This window comes from Branchiostoma floridae, chromosome 7, assembly GCF_000003815.2.
Source record: "Branchiostoma floridae strain S238N-H82 chromosome 7, Bfl_VNyyK, whole genome shotgun sequence".
NCBI lineage: Eukaryota > Metazoa > Chordata > Leptocardii > Amphioxiformes > Branchiostomatidae > Branchiostoma > Branchiostoma floridae.
In genome coordinates, this window is record NC_049985.1 from 8,755,877 (window position 1) to 8,770,228 (window position 14,352).

A 14,352-nucleotide genomic window follows, 5' to 3' on the forward strand; every position below is an offset into this window, starting at 1 on the left:
ACACAACAGCAAAAGATAGACAATGATGAAACGAAGCCACCATATTGTAAGTGAATGATTATTGTTAGAGTACGGGTGTCACAAAATGGGTCAAGGTCCTAAAGATGCGCTCTCACTGCACTTGCGTCAAGCTTGCGTCACTGCGGGGTTCGAAATATACTCCGCCAATTTCAGAGATAAAGAACGAAATTTCTTACTTCTTGTGTAATTTGTTGCATTCTAAGTGATACTTCTACGTATATCCAATATCTGAATATCAAAAAAAATTGAGAAAATAAGTGATGAAGTGAACGAACCCCACAGTGACGCAAGCTTGACACAAGTGCGGTTAGAGAGAGGCTGTACATAATGTGACAGGCGACAAACGAGATTACTGATCGCGAACGTTATTACAGCACATAATAGAATAATTATTACCAGCGCTATACGAACTCTATTGACCGGGCATCATTGGAAAGGAGAGGAACTGGAAAATGGAACTGTTTTTGTTACCTGGATAAAAGGTTCTGTTCACTTTTGAAGGGAGTACTGTATGTGGACAGGTATTGAAGCCCCCCCCCCCCCCCAAAGCATTTTTTTTTGTATTTGCAGGATTATAAGCTGACACCTCTATCTTGGTGCTCTTTTCATTTTGCGTGTACTGGGTTTTGTAGGTGAGAATGTAGCCAATAAAAGGTTATTGAAACAGCTCTTGTGTATTCACAGCTTTCAGGGCCCTCTAATTAAATCCCATTATTCCCACCGCACGTCAGTCAGTCTGAATGTGCGTCATTTCACTTGTGTTGCCAGAAAACATCCTACGGCAACCTACAAACACGTACGTCTATCAATCACCCACTTTATTAGCAGGCCCTGCGAGTCTGGGTTTGTTCTGATAACCTGCAGAACTATATTGCACTCAGTGTCTGTTGCCTAGGAAAATATGTCATAAGAAAATAACACTTATAGATGACGCTAAGGAGGCTATCTATCAACGATTGTTGATACCACACCTAAACAGACTCTGTAATGATAACTGAAGACTGTAAATCTTCGTAAAATATGATATTATAAACCAATAGAGGATGATAAAAATTGCATTTCTGTGGGAAGCCAGTAATTCAGCCTGAATCTACAATTATCTGTAAGCCTAAGATCTGACTACAGGGCAAAAATTACTGACAGCTTTTGTGAGACTAACGTGAAATACAGCTGAAATCTAATGTTCTACCATTACTCCAATGTCACTGTGTGGAGTTTACATATCTGTCTCTATTATCAATAGCTCTACGTACAGGTGTGAATTTGAACGACTTCTGAAACTGAGCGAGAGGTTAGCTTCGTTGAAACATAGTTTCTCGACCGAGATATGATGGCGTCTCTCGTCGTTGACGTCTGATGGGCAGACAAGCTGTCTACTTCTGGTGCGCCATGCTTAGGCTTCTCAATTTTGTAACTATAAAGAGTTTCGTGGTTCCATCTGCGCATACGCAGTAAAATGCAACACTTCATTGCGGTGAAAGGTAAAAGGTGAAGGCCCCTAATTTATAAACAGTTCTTGTCTAGTCGAGTTTATACGTACATGCACAGACATCTTTGACATAACGTTACATGCATTATCCTTTATCTGCTACCCACAATGCATCTCGCTGCATATGCGTACGTAAATTTGATCGTGAACTAGCTTACATTGTTCTTTTCAGTTCAAAATTGTTATAGTCAGCAATGGCTAGTGCATAGCCTACATACGTACCACCACGTCTGAGTACGTCTTACACTTCCTTGTTTCCTTCTGGTAATTTTCAATTTCTCTATATCCATTTATTATTCAGTGCATTGAATTTTCATTCTATTGGTTCCGTCATGCATTATCCATACTGATTTCTTTTCTATAATTTGTATGCATCCTTGTATACTTCTGGTAACGTTAACTTTCAATTCATACTTATATGCATTTATTATTTCCTAAGTTACATTTAATTATTTTGTGTAATATGTTTTTCATTCCATTATTTTTGTTTATTATTATCCATACTTATTTAGGTTAGGTTGCATTGTAATACGATAATACAGGCCTTCTTATAAGCTCTATGCTTTTACCCTCCCTTGCACTATTCATGTTTCATAATTACCTCCATGAAATGTCATGGAGGTTATATTTTACCCCGCGTTTGTCTGTGTGTCTGTGTGTGTGTGTGTAAACAAGATAACTCAAGAACGGCTGGGTGGATTGGTTTGATACTTGGTGTGTTGGTAGGGTGTGATCAAAGCTGGAAATGATTAGATTTAGGGCCCCCTAGCAGCTCCCCTTGGTACTGCAGCGCAACTTCCGGTTTTGCTATCTTGGTGTTCTGAACATGCTATGGCCACAATTTTTGAGCATTAGATAGCTCTTGTGCTCAGAAAGAAATGACATAAGTTTGGGCCCCCTAGCGTCTAGTTTTGGGATAGCAGGGGCTTTTTTGTCAAAAACTTCTGAAGACGATAACTCAAGAAGGGAACAACGGATTTTCATGATTTTTGGTATGTAGGTACCTTAGACAATGCTGTACAAGATAAAATACTAATTATGCAAAATAGGAGTACATTTGCATAATTAATGAGAATATTCTATCATAGCAGTTTTTTCAATGTATCTCTCGTCTCAGATGTGATATGGTCGTGACATTTGGGTGGTAGATAGCTTTTAACGTCATGACAAAGTGGGGCAAGTTTCAGTCCCCTAACATTTAATTGTGGAACTGCAGGGGTGTTTTTGTCAAGACACTCCAAAGAGGATAACTGTAGAAAGGAACGACGGATTGCCTGCATTTTAGTGCAGGTAGCTTGGGCAAAGATGTTCATAATGATATGCATTTTATGCAAATGAGGAATTAATTTGCATAATTAGTGAGGAAATTGTATAATTCCATTATTTGCAATAACTGGACTTCGATACTTGTTAATTATAATCGGTGGAACATATGCAGATATCAAATATGCAAATGAGGAACTTATTTGCATAATTTATGCAAAAATTGCAAATAACTTAATGATTGATGATCTGAATTGGGAATTTTACTTGTGACATGTGTACTGTACGTTATTCAATGATGAACAACACCATGCATAAATCATGTTAATGTTAAGTCATTTGCATGAAATTAACAAAAGCTTTAAATATTCATGGAGGTATGAGGTCGCCGAACTCTAGTTCACTTATATGTACTTATTGTTGTTGTTTTTAAAGTGCGAAACAAATAAATAAATAAAAATGAGCTTACGCCATGCCTGTACATTTTTTTTTATTGGTATACATATAAGACAAGACACAGTGGTAAATGCACTCTAGCAAAGCTAATATTAACATTACCACTAGGACATTTGAAAACAAAATAAACAAAGGACAAAACAATGTGAGATCAAATAAAACGGAAGTACAGCAGTGGGGTGACGGATCCAACAAATAACTATACATACAAGACTTAAAGCAAAATGTTCAATCAGTTTGAAAACGGTTAGTCTGGAGTTTGTTTCTGTTGGTAAAGTGGGTAAACCCCTGAGTAAAAGTTGAGTTAAGACTGGGTCAGACATAGTTTTCAAATCAAGGTGCCTGTACATTGATATGCTAAACGATGTGGATGTAAAAAATAATGCGATATTACCCATATCACGTATGCTACATTATGAACATTCATAATCATGACGTTTGCATGACTGTGTTACGACAGCTACATGTAAAGACAGATAATTACGCAAATTGCAATAAAGTCTGCATGATTATTGGGAAATGAAATCTCTTTATATTAACTTGATGACTATTCATGGCTTCACTTTCATGAACCATGTAAGTAAGTACTGTTGGTCATAGGAAAATGCAAAACAAGTAGTTTCATAATCGAATGTATGGGTCCCTTGGATCTGGTTTGTTAGCTTCCACAATCTCCAGTATCCACATGCCTGTATGGTGTGAATGTCCGGTTACGACTGCTACAGAGACACTTGTTCATCATTACCCGTGTGTGCCGGGGCGTTAAGTGAAAGGAATGGATGCATCACTGCTCAACTTCTCTACCTTAATTGCCTGTAGCCATCTGCACGTCTTCCTCGTTCTAGGCTGCTAGGTAGCTTCAGTTCAAGATTAGCTGGTCCAACAACTGAAGATAGTTATTAAAAAAACGCCAAGTGCTTGTAGCACCAGGGCAATGGGCTCCAAGATTGAGTTGCACTTTGAGTCGTGCCGACTTTAGGAAAAGCAATTCCAACTTTCTTTTGATCACCTCTCATTCTGATTCACGACAGACAGCGGGCTCGACACCGGGGCTGTCAGTCAATCATTCCGCTTTTACTTGCTATTCCCCGAGGATGACCCGAGAGTTGCCGCAGAACACCTCTGGTCGTTTGCTTCGTTCGGACGGCTTCACATCTCTGTGGCCACTGTTTAACCTGTTTTGACCTGTAGCGACTGATGTATGAGTCATACGGAAGGGACTGTTATCAGGGTGATTTTACCGTGTGAATTCCACATTTCATGTCACGTAGACGTGACCAAGCGTGTCTCACCGGCGTCAGTGTGTGCCGAGATAACGTTATATGATGTAGCACTGACAATTTATTGTATCTAATACAGATTCTAGCATATTTCATGGAGATATCATATAAAACATGGCTTCACGAGAGGTCAGTGGTCTTGTGGATTGTCGATGACCTTCCACCGTGAGCCATATATTACAACATCTAAACAGAAAAACAACTCAGTATTACATACAGAAAAGCTACAAACTTTGTTAACGATATTACACACCAATGAATAACAATTACTTCAACACAAGTACTTTATTTCTTTAACCATGATCTGGACGTAAACAGCACTACACGATAACTGTGATACTTTTACTTTTTTTGATTCCATGAGATTTGGACAGTTAGCACCACAGTAACTGTTTGTGAAGCGTCCATGAATAGTTTCATCAGGTAGATACGTGACTAATAAATCTTCGTACAAATGTACCCAATCAGCAGGAATGTACCTGCCAACATTCCAGCAGACCGACTGTCGCCAGTTCAAAAAGACAGGATCTTACATGGTGAAAAGCAAGATTATCTCATTTTTGTCTAGTAAAATATGATGGAAATCTCTCAAAACCTATTTGCAACAATAAGTGCGGAACTTGTGAATTTAACGATTCCATAAGAGAGCCGTGGCTTGTGTCCTGCGAAATGTCGGTATATGAATATTTTATGATTTTTTTTTCAAACCATGCCGGGTGGTATGTAAGGGTAAGCAGTCAACAAAATGTCGTTATAGGAATTATGAAGAAACCCATAATCTTCTAGTAAAGACCAATTCATCTATCCTGACCTACTAAATTTCGTGTGTAATTCTATATGTGAATTTAGTGGGTCACAAAAAAAAAGACACAAACGAAGTGGACGATTCCAATTGGGGGGCACTGATCCTTTTTTATTATTCTTTTTGTTTGAAAGTAGACCAAAAAAAAGATAATAGATAAAGGTGCACGTTCTTAGGTTTCCTACTGGTATATGCTTCCGAAACGGTATAATCCAACTTTTACAAAACCGCAATGCCAGTGTATAATAATATGATCCACGTCAAATGGAAGAATCCGGGGATGGTCTTCATATATAGTAGTCAGTAGTATCTTGTTGATATACCCCTCATCGTGGCACAACGGAACACACGATGTTTTCCGCAAGGGTTTTTCTCGCCTACTTACTACACTTCTCATATCACACAGGTAAGTTTGTAATGATTCTATTTTGATAAGGAAAGTCATTTTGTATGGCATATTTTCCTTCAGAATGAACGATGGGATTTTTGGACACTTTTAAGAAGACATCAAGATCGAAATGTTATTGGCCTTTCATATGATATAGACCCATAGAGACTGCTTAAACTGGAAACGTATGAAATAAATAGTTTTTTATTGTGATATCAACGCTTATTCTTGCTAAGAATTTTTTATATCAAATATTGTTCTTAAAAATGTCTTTGTAGCCACTATCTTTAAATGTGAATGTAAAACAAAGTTGTCTAAATTGAATCATATTCTCTACGTGGAAGAACTTCAGTAAATCAATGACACGCTGACGCTGAGTTCTAGTGTCTGAAAACTTTTATGTTATGCTAATACTGCTGGTTCGATAGGTATTCATTAGTTCATTTATCTATTGGTTTGCCCAAGACACAGATACGTGTACAGCCAAGGTAGCAGGTAGCTATTGTCAAGGGCTAACTTATGACTCAATTTCAATTTCATGTAGTAAGAAGAAGAGTTTCCGAAAAACAAGAATATACTGAAAATACCTTGATGGATGGATAATATAAATTAACCATGCATGAACAGTGTAAGTTTTTCGTAGAATAGCACCGGAAACACAAGAGATTTTGAGGATCAAGCAAAATATTTTGAAACATAACGGAAAGACACATGCGACAAACAGAACCACATCCCCCTGAAATACAGAATGTGCACATTTGGTGACTACAGTCAAACCTGTCTACAGCGTCCACTCAAGGGACCGGACAAATGTGGCCACTATAGACAGGTGGCCTCTGTATAGAGGTGGCAACTTGTAGATAAAATACCCAAGGGACCGACAAAAAGTGGCCACTATGGACAGGTGGCCCCACTGTAGAGGTGGCCCCTAATACAGGTTTGACTGTACATATTGATTGTACCGACGTGTATAGAAATGAGCGCATATGGCTATTCAAGACAATACAAATAGACAAAATATATTTTAAAAAACTAGTTCAACGGTGCATTTAGCCCTGTGGGCATGAATATGCAGGTGATGATTGGTGTTCATCCTAACAGTCCCTGTTGATAACAAAAGTGAAATACCTGGCTGGGCTCGGGTTCTTATCATTGAATGCTTCTGATGAATACTGCCTGTGCCTTTTCATATCTATCTCAATACTAGTGCCCATAGATTATGCATGCTCTTCGGACTATAAGGAGGCCTTGCATTATTAAAAAGAAGATAGAATGGTCTTTGTTGTTGATCATTGTGGAACACGTCTGAAAATGACAGCTTATCAAAAAGAGGTTGTCCGATTTGTGGACAGTTTTAACAATCAAAAACAAGTCGGTGTAGGCTAGTCAGGAGATAATACTATTCAAGCCAGAAATTCATTGATCTGAATTAAAAGAGTTAAAACGTTTTGTTTTTCAGCAAATAATTTCTACACATTAGAATTTGTTTGTCGGAGGACCTCGTCTTCGACCTAGTGCCCGCAGTCAATTCCGACGTAACGTATTGTTTTTCAAATTACAGTTAAAGACTGTGTCAGAGTCCTTTATGTCATGCATTTCAGTATATTGTATTATATCAATAATTCTAAGGACACTTACCACAAGTACAAGCGTCCTCGATAACTGCCCAGTATGCCGTGATGGCTGAATGGCCAAGGCACCTCAGCTCCAGGATCTTTCTTAGCCTCCCGTACGGGGTCAGCGATGGCTGGACCATGACGCTCAACTTCGACAAAAGAGTCAACAGCATCGAGGTAAAAAAGCATCACAACACATATGTTATTGAAGCTATTGTCACGAAAAGCATCGAAAGACACACAAACACACACACACACACACACACACACACACACTCAAACAGACACACACACAGACACACATGCATACACCGTGGACCTTTCAGAAATCCTACTTTAAGTATTTAGTACTTTTGAAATTAACAATGTATTACACACACACGCGTGTATGCATACACCGTGGACCTTTGAGAATCCTACTTCAAGTATTTAGTACTTTTGCAATGAACGATGTATTACGATGGCCGTCTTTATCAGAGCGGTGTTACATTATCTTGTTTCGTAGTTCGTGTATTATAGATTTGTCGAGTAGTATTGTTGCTAACTAGCGCGCATCGTAGGATGGTGGTACGATGGCTGTGCAATGAAGTTCATTCATTATGTATTTTTTTTATTCCGATTAGACCTGGCGGGCTGAAATCACGAGTATCAATAGTAACCGTGACATTTATTATCTTTCGAACAAATCTGACAATCGCGATCTGCCGGCTGGGAACTATGAGATCACGTTCACCGCTGAGTACCAGGGAAGAAAGCCTGAGTTGACATCCATCTACTTCAACGACCAACTCGTACACGGGGAAGGAGGGACAACTGATAACAATGTCCCCGAAGGTAGTCAGAGCACTGCAGTACCGCCATCAACGGCTACTCCAACTATCGCCAATGCCCAAGCAACAGTAGCACCAACAGCTGCTGTCCCAACTGCCGCACCTGCCCAAGCACCAGCAGCACCAGCAACACCAGCAGCACCAGCAACACCAGCAGCACCAGCAACACCAGCAGCACCAGCAACACCAGCAGCACCAGCAGCTGTTGTCCCAACTGCCGCACCTGCCCAAGCACCAGCAGCACCAGCAACACCAGCAGCACCAGCAACACCAGCAGCACCAGCAACACCAGCAGCACCAGCAACACCAGCAGCACCAGCAGCTGTTGTCCCAACTGCCGCACCTGCCCAAGCACCAGCAGCACCAACAGCACCAGCAGCACCAGCAGCACCAGCAGCACCAGCAGCACCAGCAGCTGTTGTCCCAGCTACCGCATCTGCCCAAGCAACAGCAGCACCAACAGCTGTTGTCCCAACTGCCGCACCTGCCCAAGCAACAGCAGCACCAACAGCTGCTGATGTTATTGTACCAGCTCAAGCTACCGAGGTTCTTTGTTTTTTCTTCTTTCTTTTCTATTTGGCGGCAAAGGCGGGACCGGTGCAGCAGTTGTTGACTATTTATCGAGATGATTGGATTTAATATACAGTCCAAATACGTAGGGAACTTATTCTGGATAGATGAAAATAAATGCAATCACGTTACGTTTGTATAGGCAAACATATGACGTAATGTTGCTAAAATTACATTGCGTTTTTGCTAAACGAAAGAATAATTTGTGTACACATAAGTCACTTAAGAAATCTTTTCTGAACAGGCTGAAGCCCTAAACTGTGGTGACAGTAGTGTGCAAGCAAACCATGGAGGCTACAAGGGTCTGTCTGCAGCGTGTTCTAAAGGTAAGTGGTGTAGAACCAGGTCAGTGTGGTGTATGTTGGAAGTGCCTCGGTGCTTGAAGCAAGATAGCAAGCAGTAATTCAAAGACTGTTTGCAGCTGCAGTGTACAGACCACTGCAGCAGCAGATCTAGAACACAGTAGACTAGTAGTGATATAATTTCCCAGCCTAAATCATAGTTTATCTGTGCGTAACTTAGTTGATAATCGTTCATGTACAGTGTGGGTGCCGATGCGAAAGCATTTCTCATTTCCTGTTGCACTGCACAAACTTTATTAATCAACGTTTACTTTTATTTGACAGACTAAAAAATTTGAATATTTTATAGATGCCTTGTCGGAAACAGCTCTTATACATTTACTGATTAGGGGTTCACCTCTCCTCTCCGCTGCTGAAAATGCTGGGGTGATGTATGTGACCCAGACGTACTTAATGGAATCTAAACGTTTTGTATAAGTGTTAAGTGTTTTCTGTTGCTATAGTTTCAATGCAGTATTGTTCAATATTGGTTATATACATGTTTGCATTATTTATTCATTTATTTCACCTCTGTTGTAATCTGACGATTCCCGTATATTTGTGTTTTACTTTTCAGTTCATTGTCTTTTGTTAGTGGTGCCGTGAACATAAGCTTTAGCTTGAGTGCGGCACCAATGTGTGCGTTATTACCTGCATGTATGCAGGTATGGTTTTGATGCTGGTGGGAACTTTTCGGTAGCCGGGGATGTAGGGCGCTGTATCTCGTGAACGGATGGTGCGAGCACGACGATTTTTGGTACGTGGGTTGGGGGTGGTAGCCTGACACTCAGGGTGTGATTTTGGGCCTCCTGGCGCTTGACCTTGACATTGAAGGTGGCATTTTTTGTGTTTTTGGGGCACTTTTGGCGCTGTGTGTCCGGAACGATACGCGCGATTGCGACGATTTTTGGTGCATGGGTGGGGGGTTGTTGCCTGTTGCCTAGGATTGACTTTGGGCCTTGTCGCGTTTGAACTTGACCCGGCAGGTCGAATTTTGTGTCCGGGAGGGGTGTTTCCGGAGTTATATCTTCTGAACGGCTGGTGCTGGCGCGATGATATTTGGCACATGTGTCGGCGGTGGCTGAATAATGCTCAATTTTGATTTTGGCGCCCTTGGTGCTTGAACTTGACATTTTAGGTTACCTTTTGTGCGGGCACGGGGCGTGCGCTGTATCTCCGGAACGCAAGGTGCCATTGTGTTGCCATTTGGTACGTGAGTTGTTTGTGGTGTCCTGGTGGTCAGGTTTGATTTTGGGCCTCCTAGTGCTTGAACTTGATACTGTATAGGTTGACCCTGTTTTAGTGTGGTTGGGGCATCCTCCCAATATCTGCTTGGTTTTAAAAACAGATTATGGTTGGGTGTAGAACCATCATCTGGCCTGACCTTCAATGTATCAGGTTACTTAGTGGCACTGACAGTTTGCCAGATGACGGGAGTGTACAAGATTATATATCTGTTGGTCAGGTATAATTGAAGTTTGCTTATTACTCTTTGTGGTGTTTCTAGAGCTGTATAGTACTGAGTTTTAAGTTCCGGTACAAGTTCCTTTACCCTGTTGGCAATCATGGTTGAACATGAACTTAAACAGAAGAAGATGCAATTTTCTAATGTGGAGGAGAACTGTATAGAGTGTGGGCATAAGAGAAAGGTATGTGTATGATTTGTCCTGTGTTTCTTTTTGTTTCTTTCGTAATGCCATTTCCATACTGTATACAGGTAATTTGTTGTTTTGGGCTAGTCATATTCGCTTGGTTTTTGGGCCTGCTTAATCTATGGTACAGGCAGGGTTAAGTGGTGGAGGCTTAGCTTTGTTCTGTTTTAAATTCAGTATCGTTTGTTGCATTTTGTCGCGGCAAATATATGATGAAATTCCCCTTCTAAGCAACTGCTCATTGGTTTGGGGGGATGTTTGCTGGGTGTTTGCTCTGACTACAACAGCTTCTGAAGTTTTCAAAGCTTCCATTGCCAGCAGCTTGCCATCTATAAATGGGATTGACAAGGACATTTTTCATAGCAAATTATGCTGTTAAATTTGGCTTAGATACTACAGGAGATTTAGGTTTGGGTTGGATGGATTGAATGAAAATATCATACCACCCTGGGGACTAACTGTTGCTGCTGCATGGGGGCTACCACTATTCATGTTGTCTAATGTCTATGGAACTACAGATAAAAGTATCATTGGTCAAATTATGCGAGTAACATTCCGATGTCAAGTGAATAACACCCCAGAAATAAATCTTTAATGAATATCATTGGAAGAACACAAACCAAGGAGACTTAGCAGCTGCATTAGGTCAGTACATTGAAATAGGAAGATATTAGTATATCATGTGACAGAGTAACTACATGTACATGGGCCATCTGAGACAAAAAAAGGTAGCGTCTCAACAACTTCAAAGTACTGTGGTTGGTTACATACTTAAGAAATCCAAAATAAGTAATGTTCATCCATGTCCAAACTTACAAATTCAGAAAATGCAATTTCAGACTTTTGCATGGTGCACAACCAACACGGTAAAAAGCTCATTTTTCCAACCACGTACCACAGACAAAGGCAAAAATACACAATAGGTCTACAGAAACCCAATACATTTCATGCAGGCCTGAGGTCTACGAACTCTTGTTTGCATATTATTTAATAAAAAACAAATTAAAAAAAAATTCCCAATGCATTTTCAACATACAGCAAGTTTGGGTACTAGTATTTTTTCGGCATTTTGTTACCTCCGTGAAAAGAGAAATATTGTAATCAGTTGATGTGTTTGTCTGCTTGTAGTCGTGTGTGTCCGCAATTTGCAATTGGCATGTGAATGCCATGTGCGCCAGGGCCAGCGCCACTAATCAATAAAGATGAAGGTGCGTAAAAAGTACCACAAAAGTACGACGAAGACAGCAGAAAATCCTGTTGGTCTTAGTCAAGATTTTTCCCACCGCGCCGTGGTTTCAAGAAGTAGCTTTAGCTCCGGTCTATATAGGACAGGGCGCCTCTGTTTCATTCATAGTGTACTAAAGATAGTTTGGAGATTATTGAAGATGAAGCAAGCAAGAGAAACCATAAGAAATGAAACAAGAAATTTGTAAAAATTATAATTTGTTTTGCATGTAGGATTGTTACAACGTACACCAGCACTCCGCACTGCAACGTGGCGTGCTGAGGCAGACCGCGCCCTTGTCAATCATCTCATCAGGGTCATCCAAACCAAAAGCAGAATGGATTGCTGCGCAGAGTGCCTGAATGACGCCAACTGTTGCTCCGTGAACTACGAGGAGGACACAGGAAGCTGTGAGCTGAACGGAACGGACGGCCGTACCTGCCCAACCTCAGTCGTGAATCGTGAGGGGTTCACGTTCTATCAGCCCATGGAGTAATACGATCTTTACCGACGTATTGCAAAATGTGACACAGAACGTGACTAAGAGTTCTTAATTTATGACCCCGCATACTTAAAAGAGCGTGACCGTCGGTATACTTCATATTGCAATAATGACGTGTTCTTCTTCACACTGCAGCTAGGTGTCGCTGTTGCTTGCAGCGTTATAAAAGTAGTCCCCAAAGTAAAATGAGTGGTCGTGTCACCTGATAAAAGCATTCACAGAAGCCATAGAATGTGTTCTATCTTATTAATGCACAGCTTAATGGTCAAGACATGTAGCAACACTGTGTCTGTGTCTTCTCATGTTTTGCACGATGATGCTAGAATACAGACAAAAATGTTATACAATGTCCAACCACTGCTTTTTGTCATGATCAGAGAGATTGTCTTCATCTTTATTCAATTATTCTAGTTTCCGTCTCAAGTCGACCAGGCCCTTTACTGTGATTTCGAGCAATATATCAAACACTTGATTCACTTGATAGACTGGCCGAAGACCGCCAGAAGTGGAAGTCACTTGTGAACAGTCTTACCGCCCCTACGGCTTCCTGAGCTACGGGACTGATGATGGATGGATGGATGATTCACCGAGTGTGCTAATGACCCAGAAATATTACACCATATAACACCGAGTAACAGCCGGGTCCTTAAAGTTATCATCAGCATGGTCAATGGGGAATTCAAATGATAATGACCGTGACGTCTGTCATTGTAATATCCAAGCAGATCATACGGTGCCATAAGATAGTTTCAATGCTGGCCAAGGAGTATAGCCGGCCAAATGGAGTCAGACTAGCACCGAAAGGCGTTTGACCTGCTCTGGCCGGCTACACTAGTACTCCTTGACTAGCTTGAAAACTATGTTATGTCACAGGGAATCTGCTGGGAGATCATTTAACAGCCAAGCCAAACTAAACCCAAACGTCGGACTTACTTGGTATCGCTAATTCCCTGTGCTCCCGTCCACCAGCCGCTGTATGTTGTTCCTGGACGTCTCCCCTGGTCCCCATGACCCCAGAAATGGAGTCCAAATCCTTTCCCAATATTTTCTCGAGGAAAATACAGCCTACGTTGTCCATTGTGACCCACTAAACAATTCAAAGATGGCGGTTCAACTTTGTGGACGGTACCACCTATGATAATAGCGGGGGTGTGGATAATTTTGTTTTCAGATCTTCCGCTTAAATTTGACACGAAGTGAAGTCATCTACTTTTAGAAGCGCTAAAGTCTTAACCGATAACGTCACGGCGTCATGACCAATATAAAATGAGGACTTTTCTTACATGTATTTTGCTCGTGCAATGCATGACATGAGTCATATATTCTAAACATTCGTTAGCTGTTCAGAAAGCTGGTGTACATCAAGATGATTTTGTTCTTTGTTCAGCAAAGTCACGGAACGGAATGTTTCACTCAGTATTTTGACTTGTACGTATTCACGCACTGTGCATATTTAGAATGAGGTTTCTGTACGTGTGTCTGTATATGTTTGTGATATAAAACTGTACGGAATTGTAGAACCTAAACCATTAAAGCTAGATTCGACACTCCATGTTGTATTGGTTATGCTTTGACGATAATCAGTAATTAGGTATTGTACCTATGTGTGTTGTTTCTCTAATGGTAGGAATAGTATGTCAGTGATTTTAGAGAGCAAAGTGGCAGTACATGCGCACACGTACTTATGATGATTTGTATGAAAACTCAAACATGTCTACTCCAGTCCTTAATGATACAGGGTGGCGTCAATATTGTTCCAAAGCACAGATCACGAGCACATTTTGATCAGTATATATGTTGTCGGAGCAAGAGTGACTCTATCAAGGAAACAGCCTTAGAAGGTTATAAGGGTATTCGGTTGAGGATGAATACTAGTACATGGCGGAGCCTAGCGACAACACCGTCGGTAGCTACAGG

The 14,352-nt window shown here is 40.8% G+C and overlaps 2 protein-coding genes across 6 annotated transcripts in view; one reads left to right on the forward strand and one right to left on the reverse strand.

The window, feature by feature from the left end:
• LOC118419632 (relaxin receptor 1-like) overlaps positions 1-13,903 on the reverse strand; it is a 47,883-nt gene extending 33,980 nt beyond the window's left edge. For all 5 annotated transcript variants that reach the window (XM_035826111.1, XM_035826109.1, XM_035826110.1 and 2 more), the window contains exons 1-2: positions 13,369-13,903; positions 7,338-7,464 (exon numbers count right to left, since the gene is read on the reverse strand). The gene's annotated coding sequence lies outside the window, so the exon portion shown is untranslated. The remainder of the gene's footprint in view (positions 1-7,337; positions 7,465-13,368) is intronic.
• Positions 7,454-13,369, forward strand: LOC118419428 (ice-structuring glycoprotein-like). The gene is made up of 4 exons (XM_035825795.1): positions 7,454-7,492; positions 7,939-8,691; positions 8,960-9,041; positions 12,167-13,369. The coding sequence occupies exons 1-4, from the start codon at positions 7,454-7,456 to the stop codon at positions 12,427-12,429; spliced, it is 1,137 nt and encodes a 378-aa protein (XP_035681688.1). The 3' UTR covers positions 12,430-13,369.
• Positions 13,904-14,352: the final 449 nt, after the last annotated feature.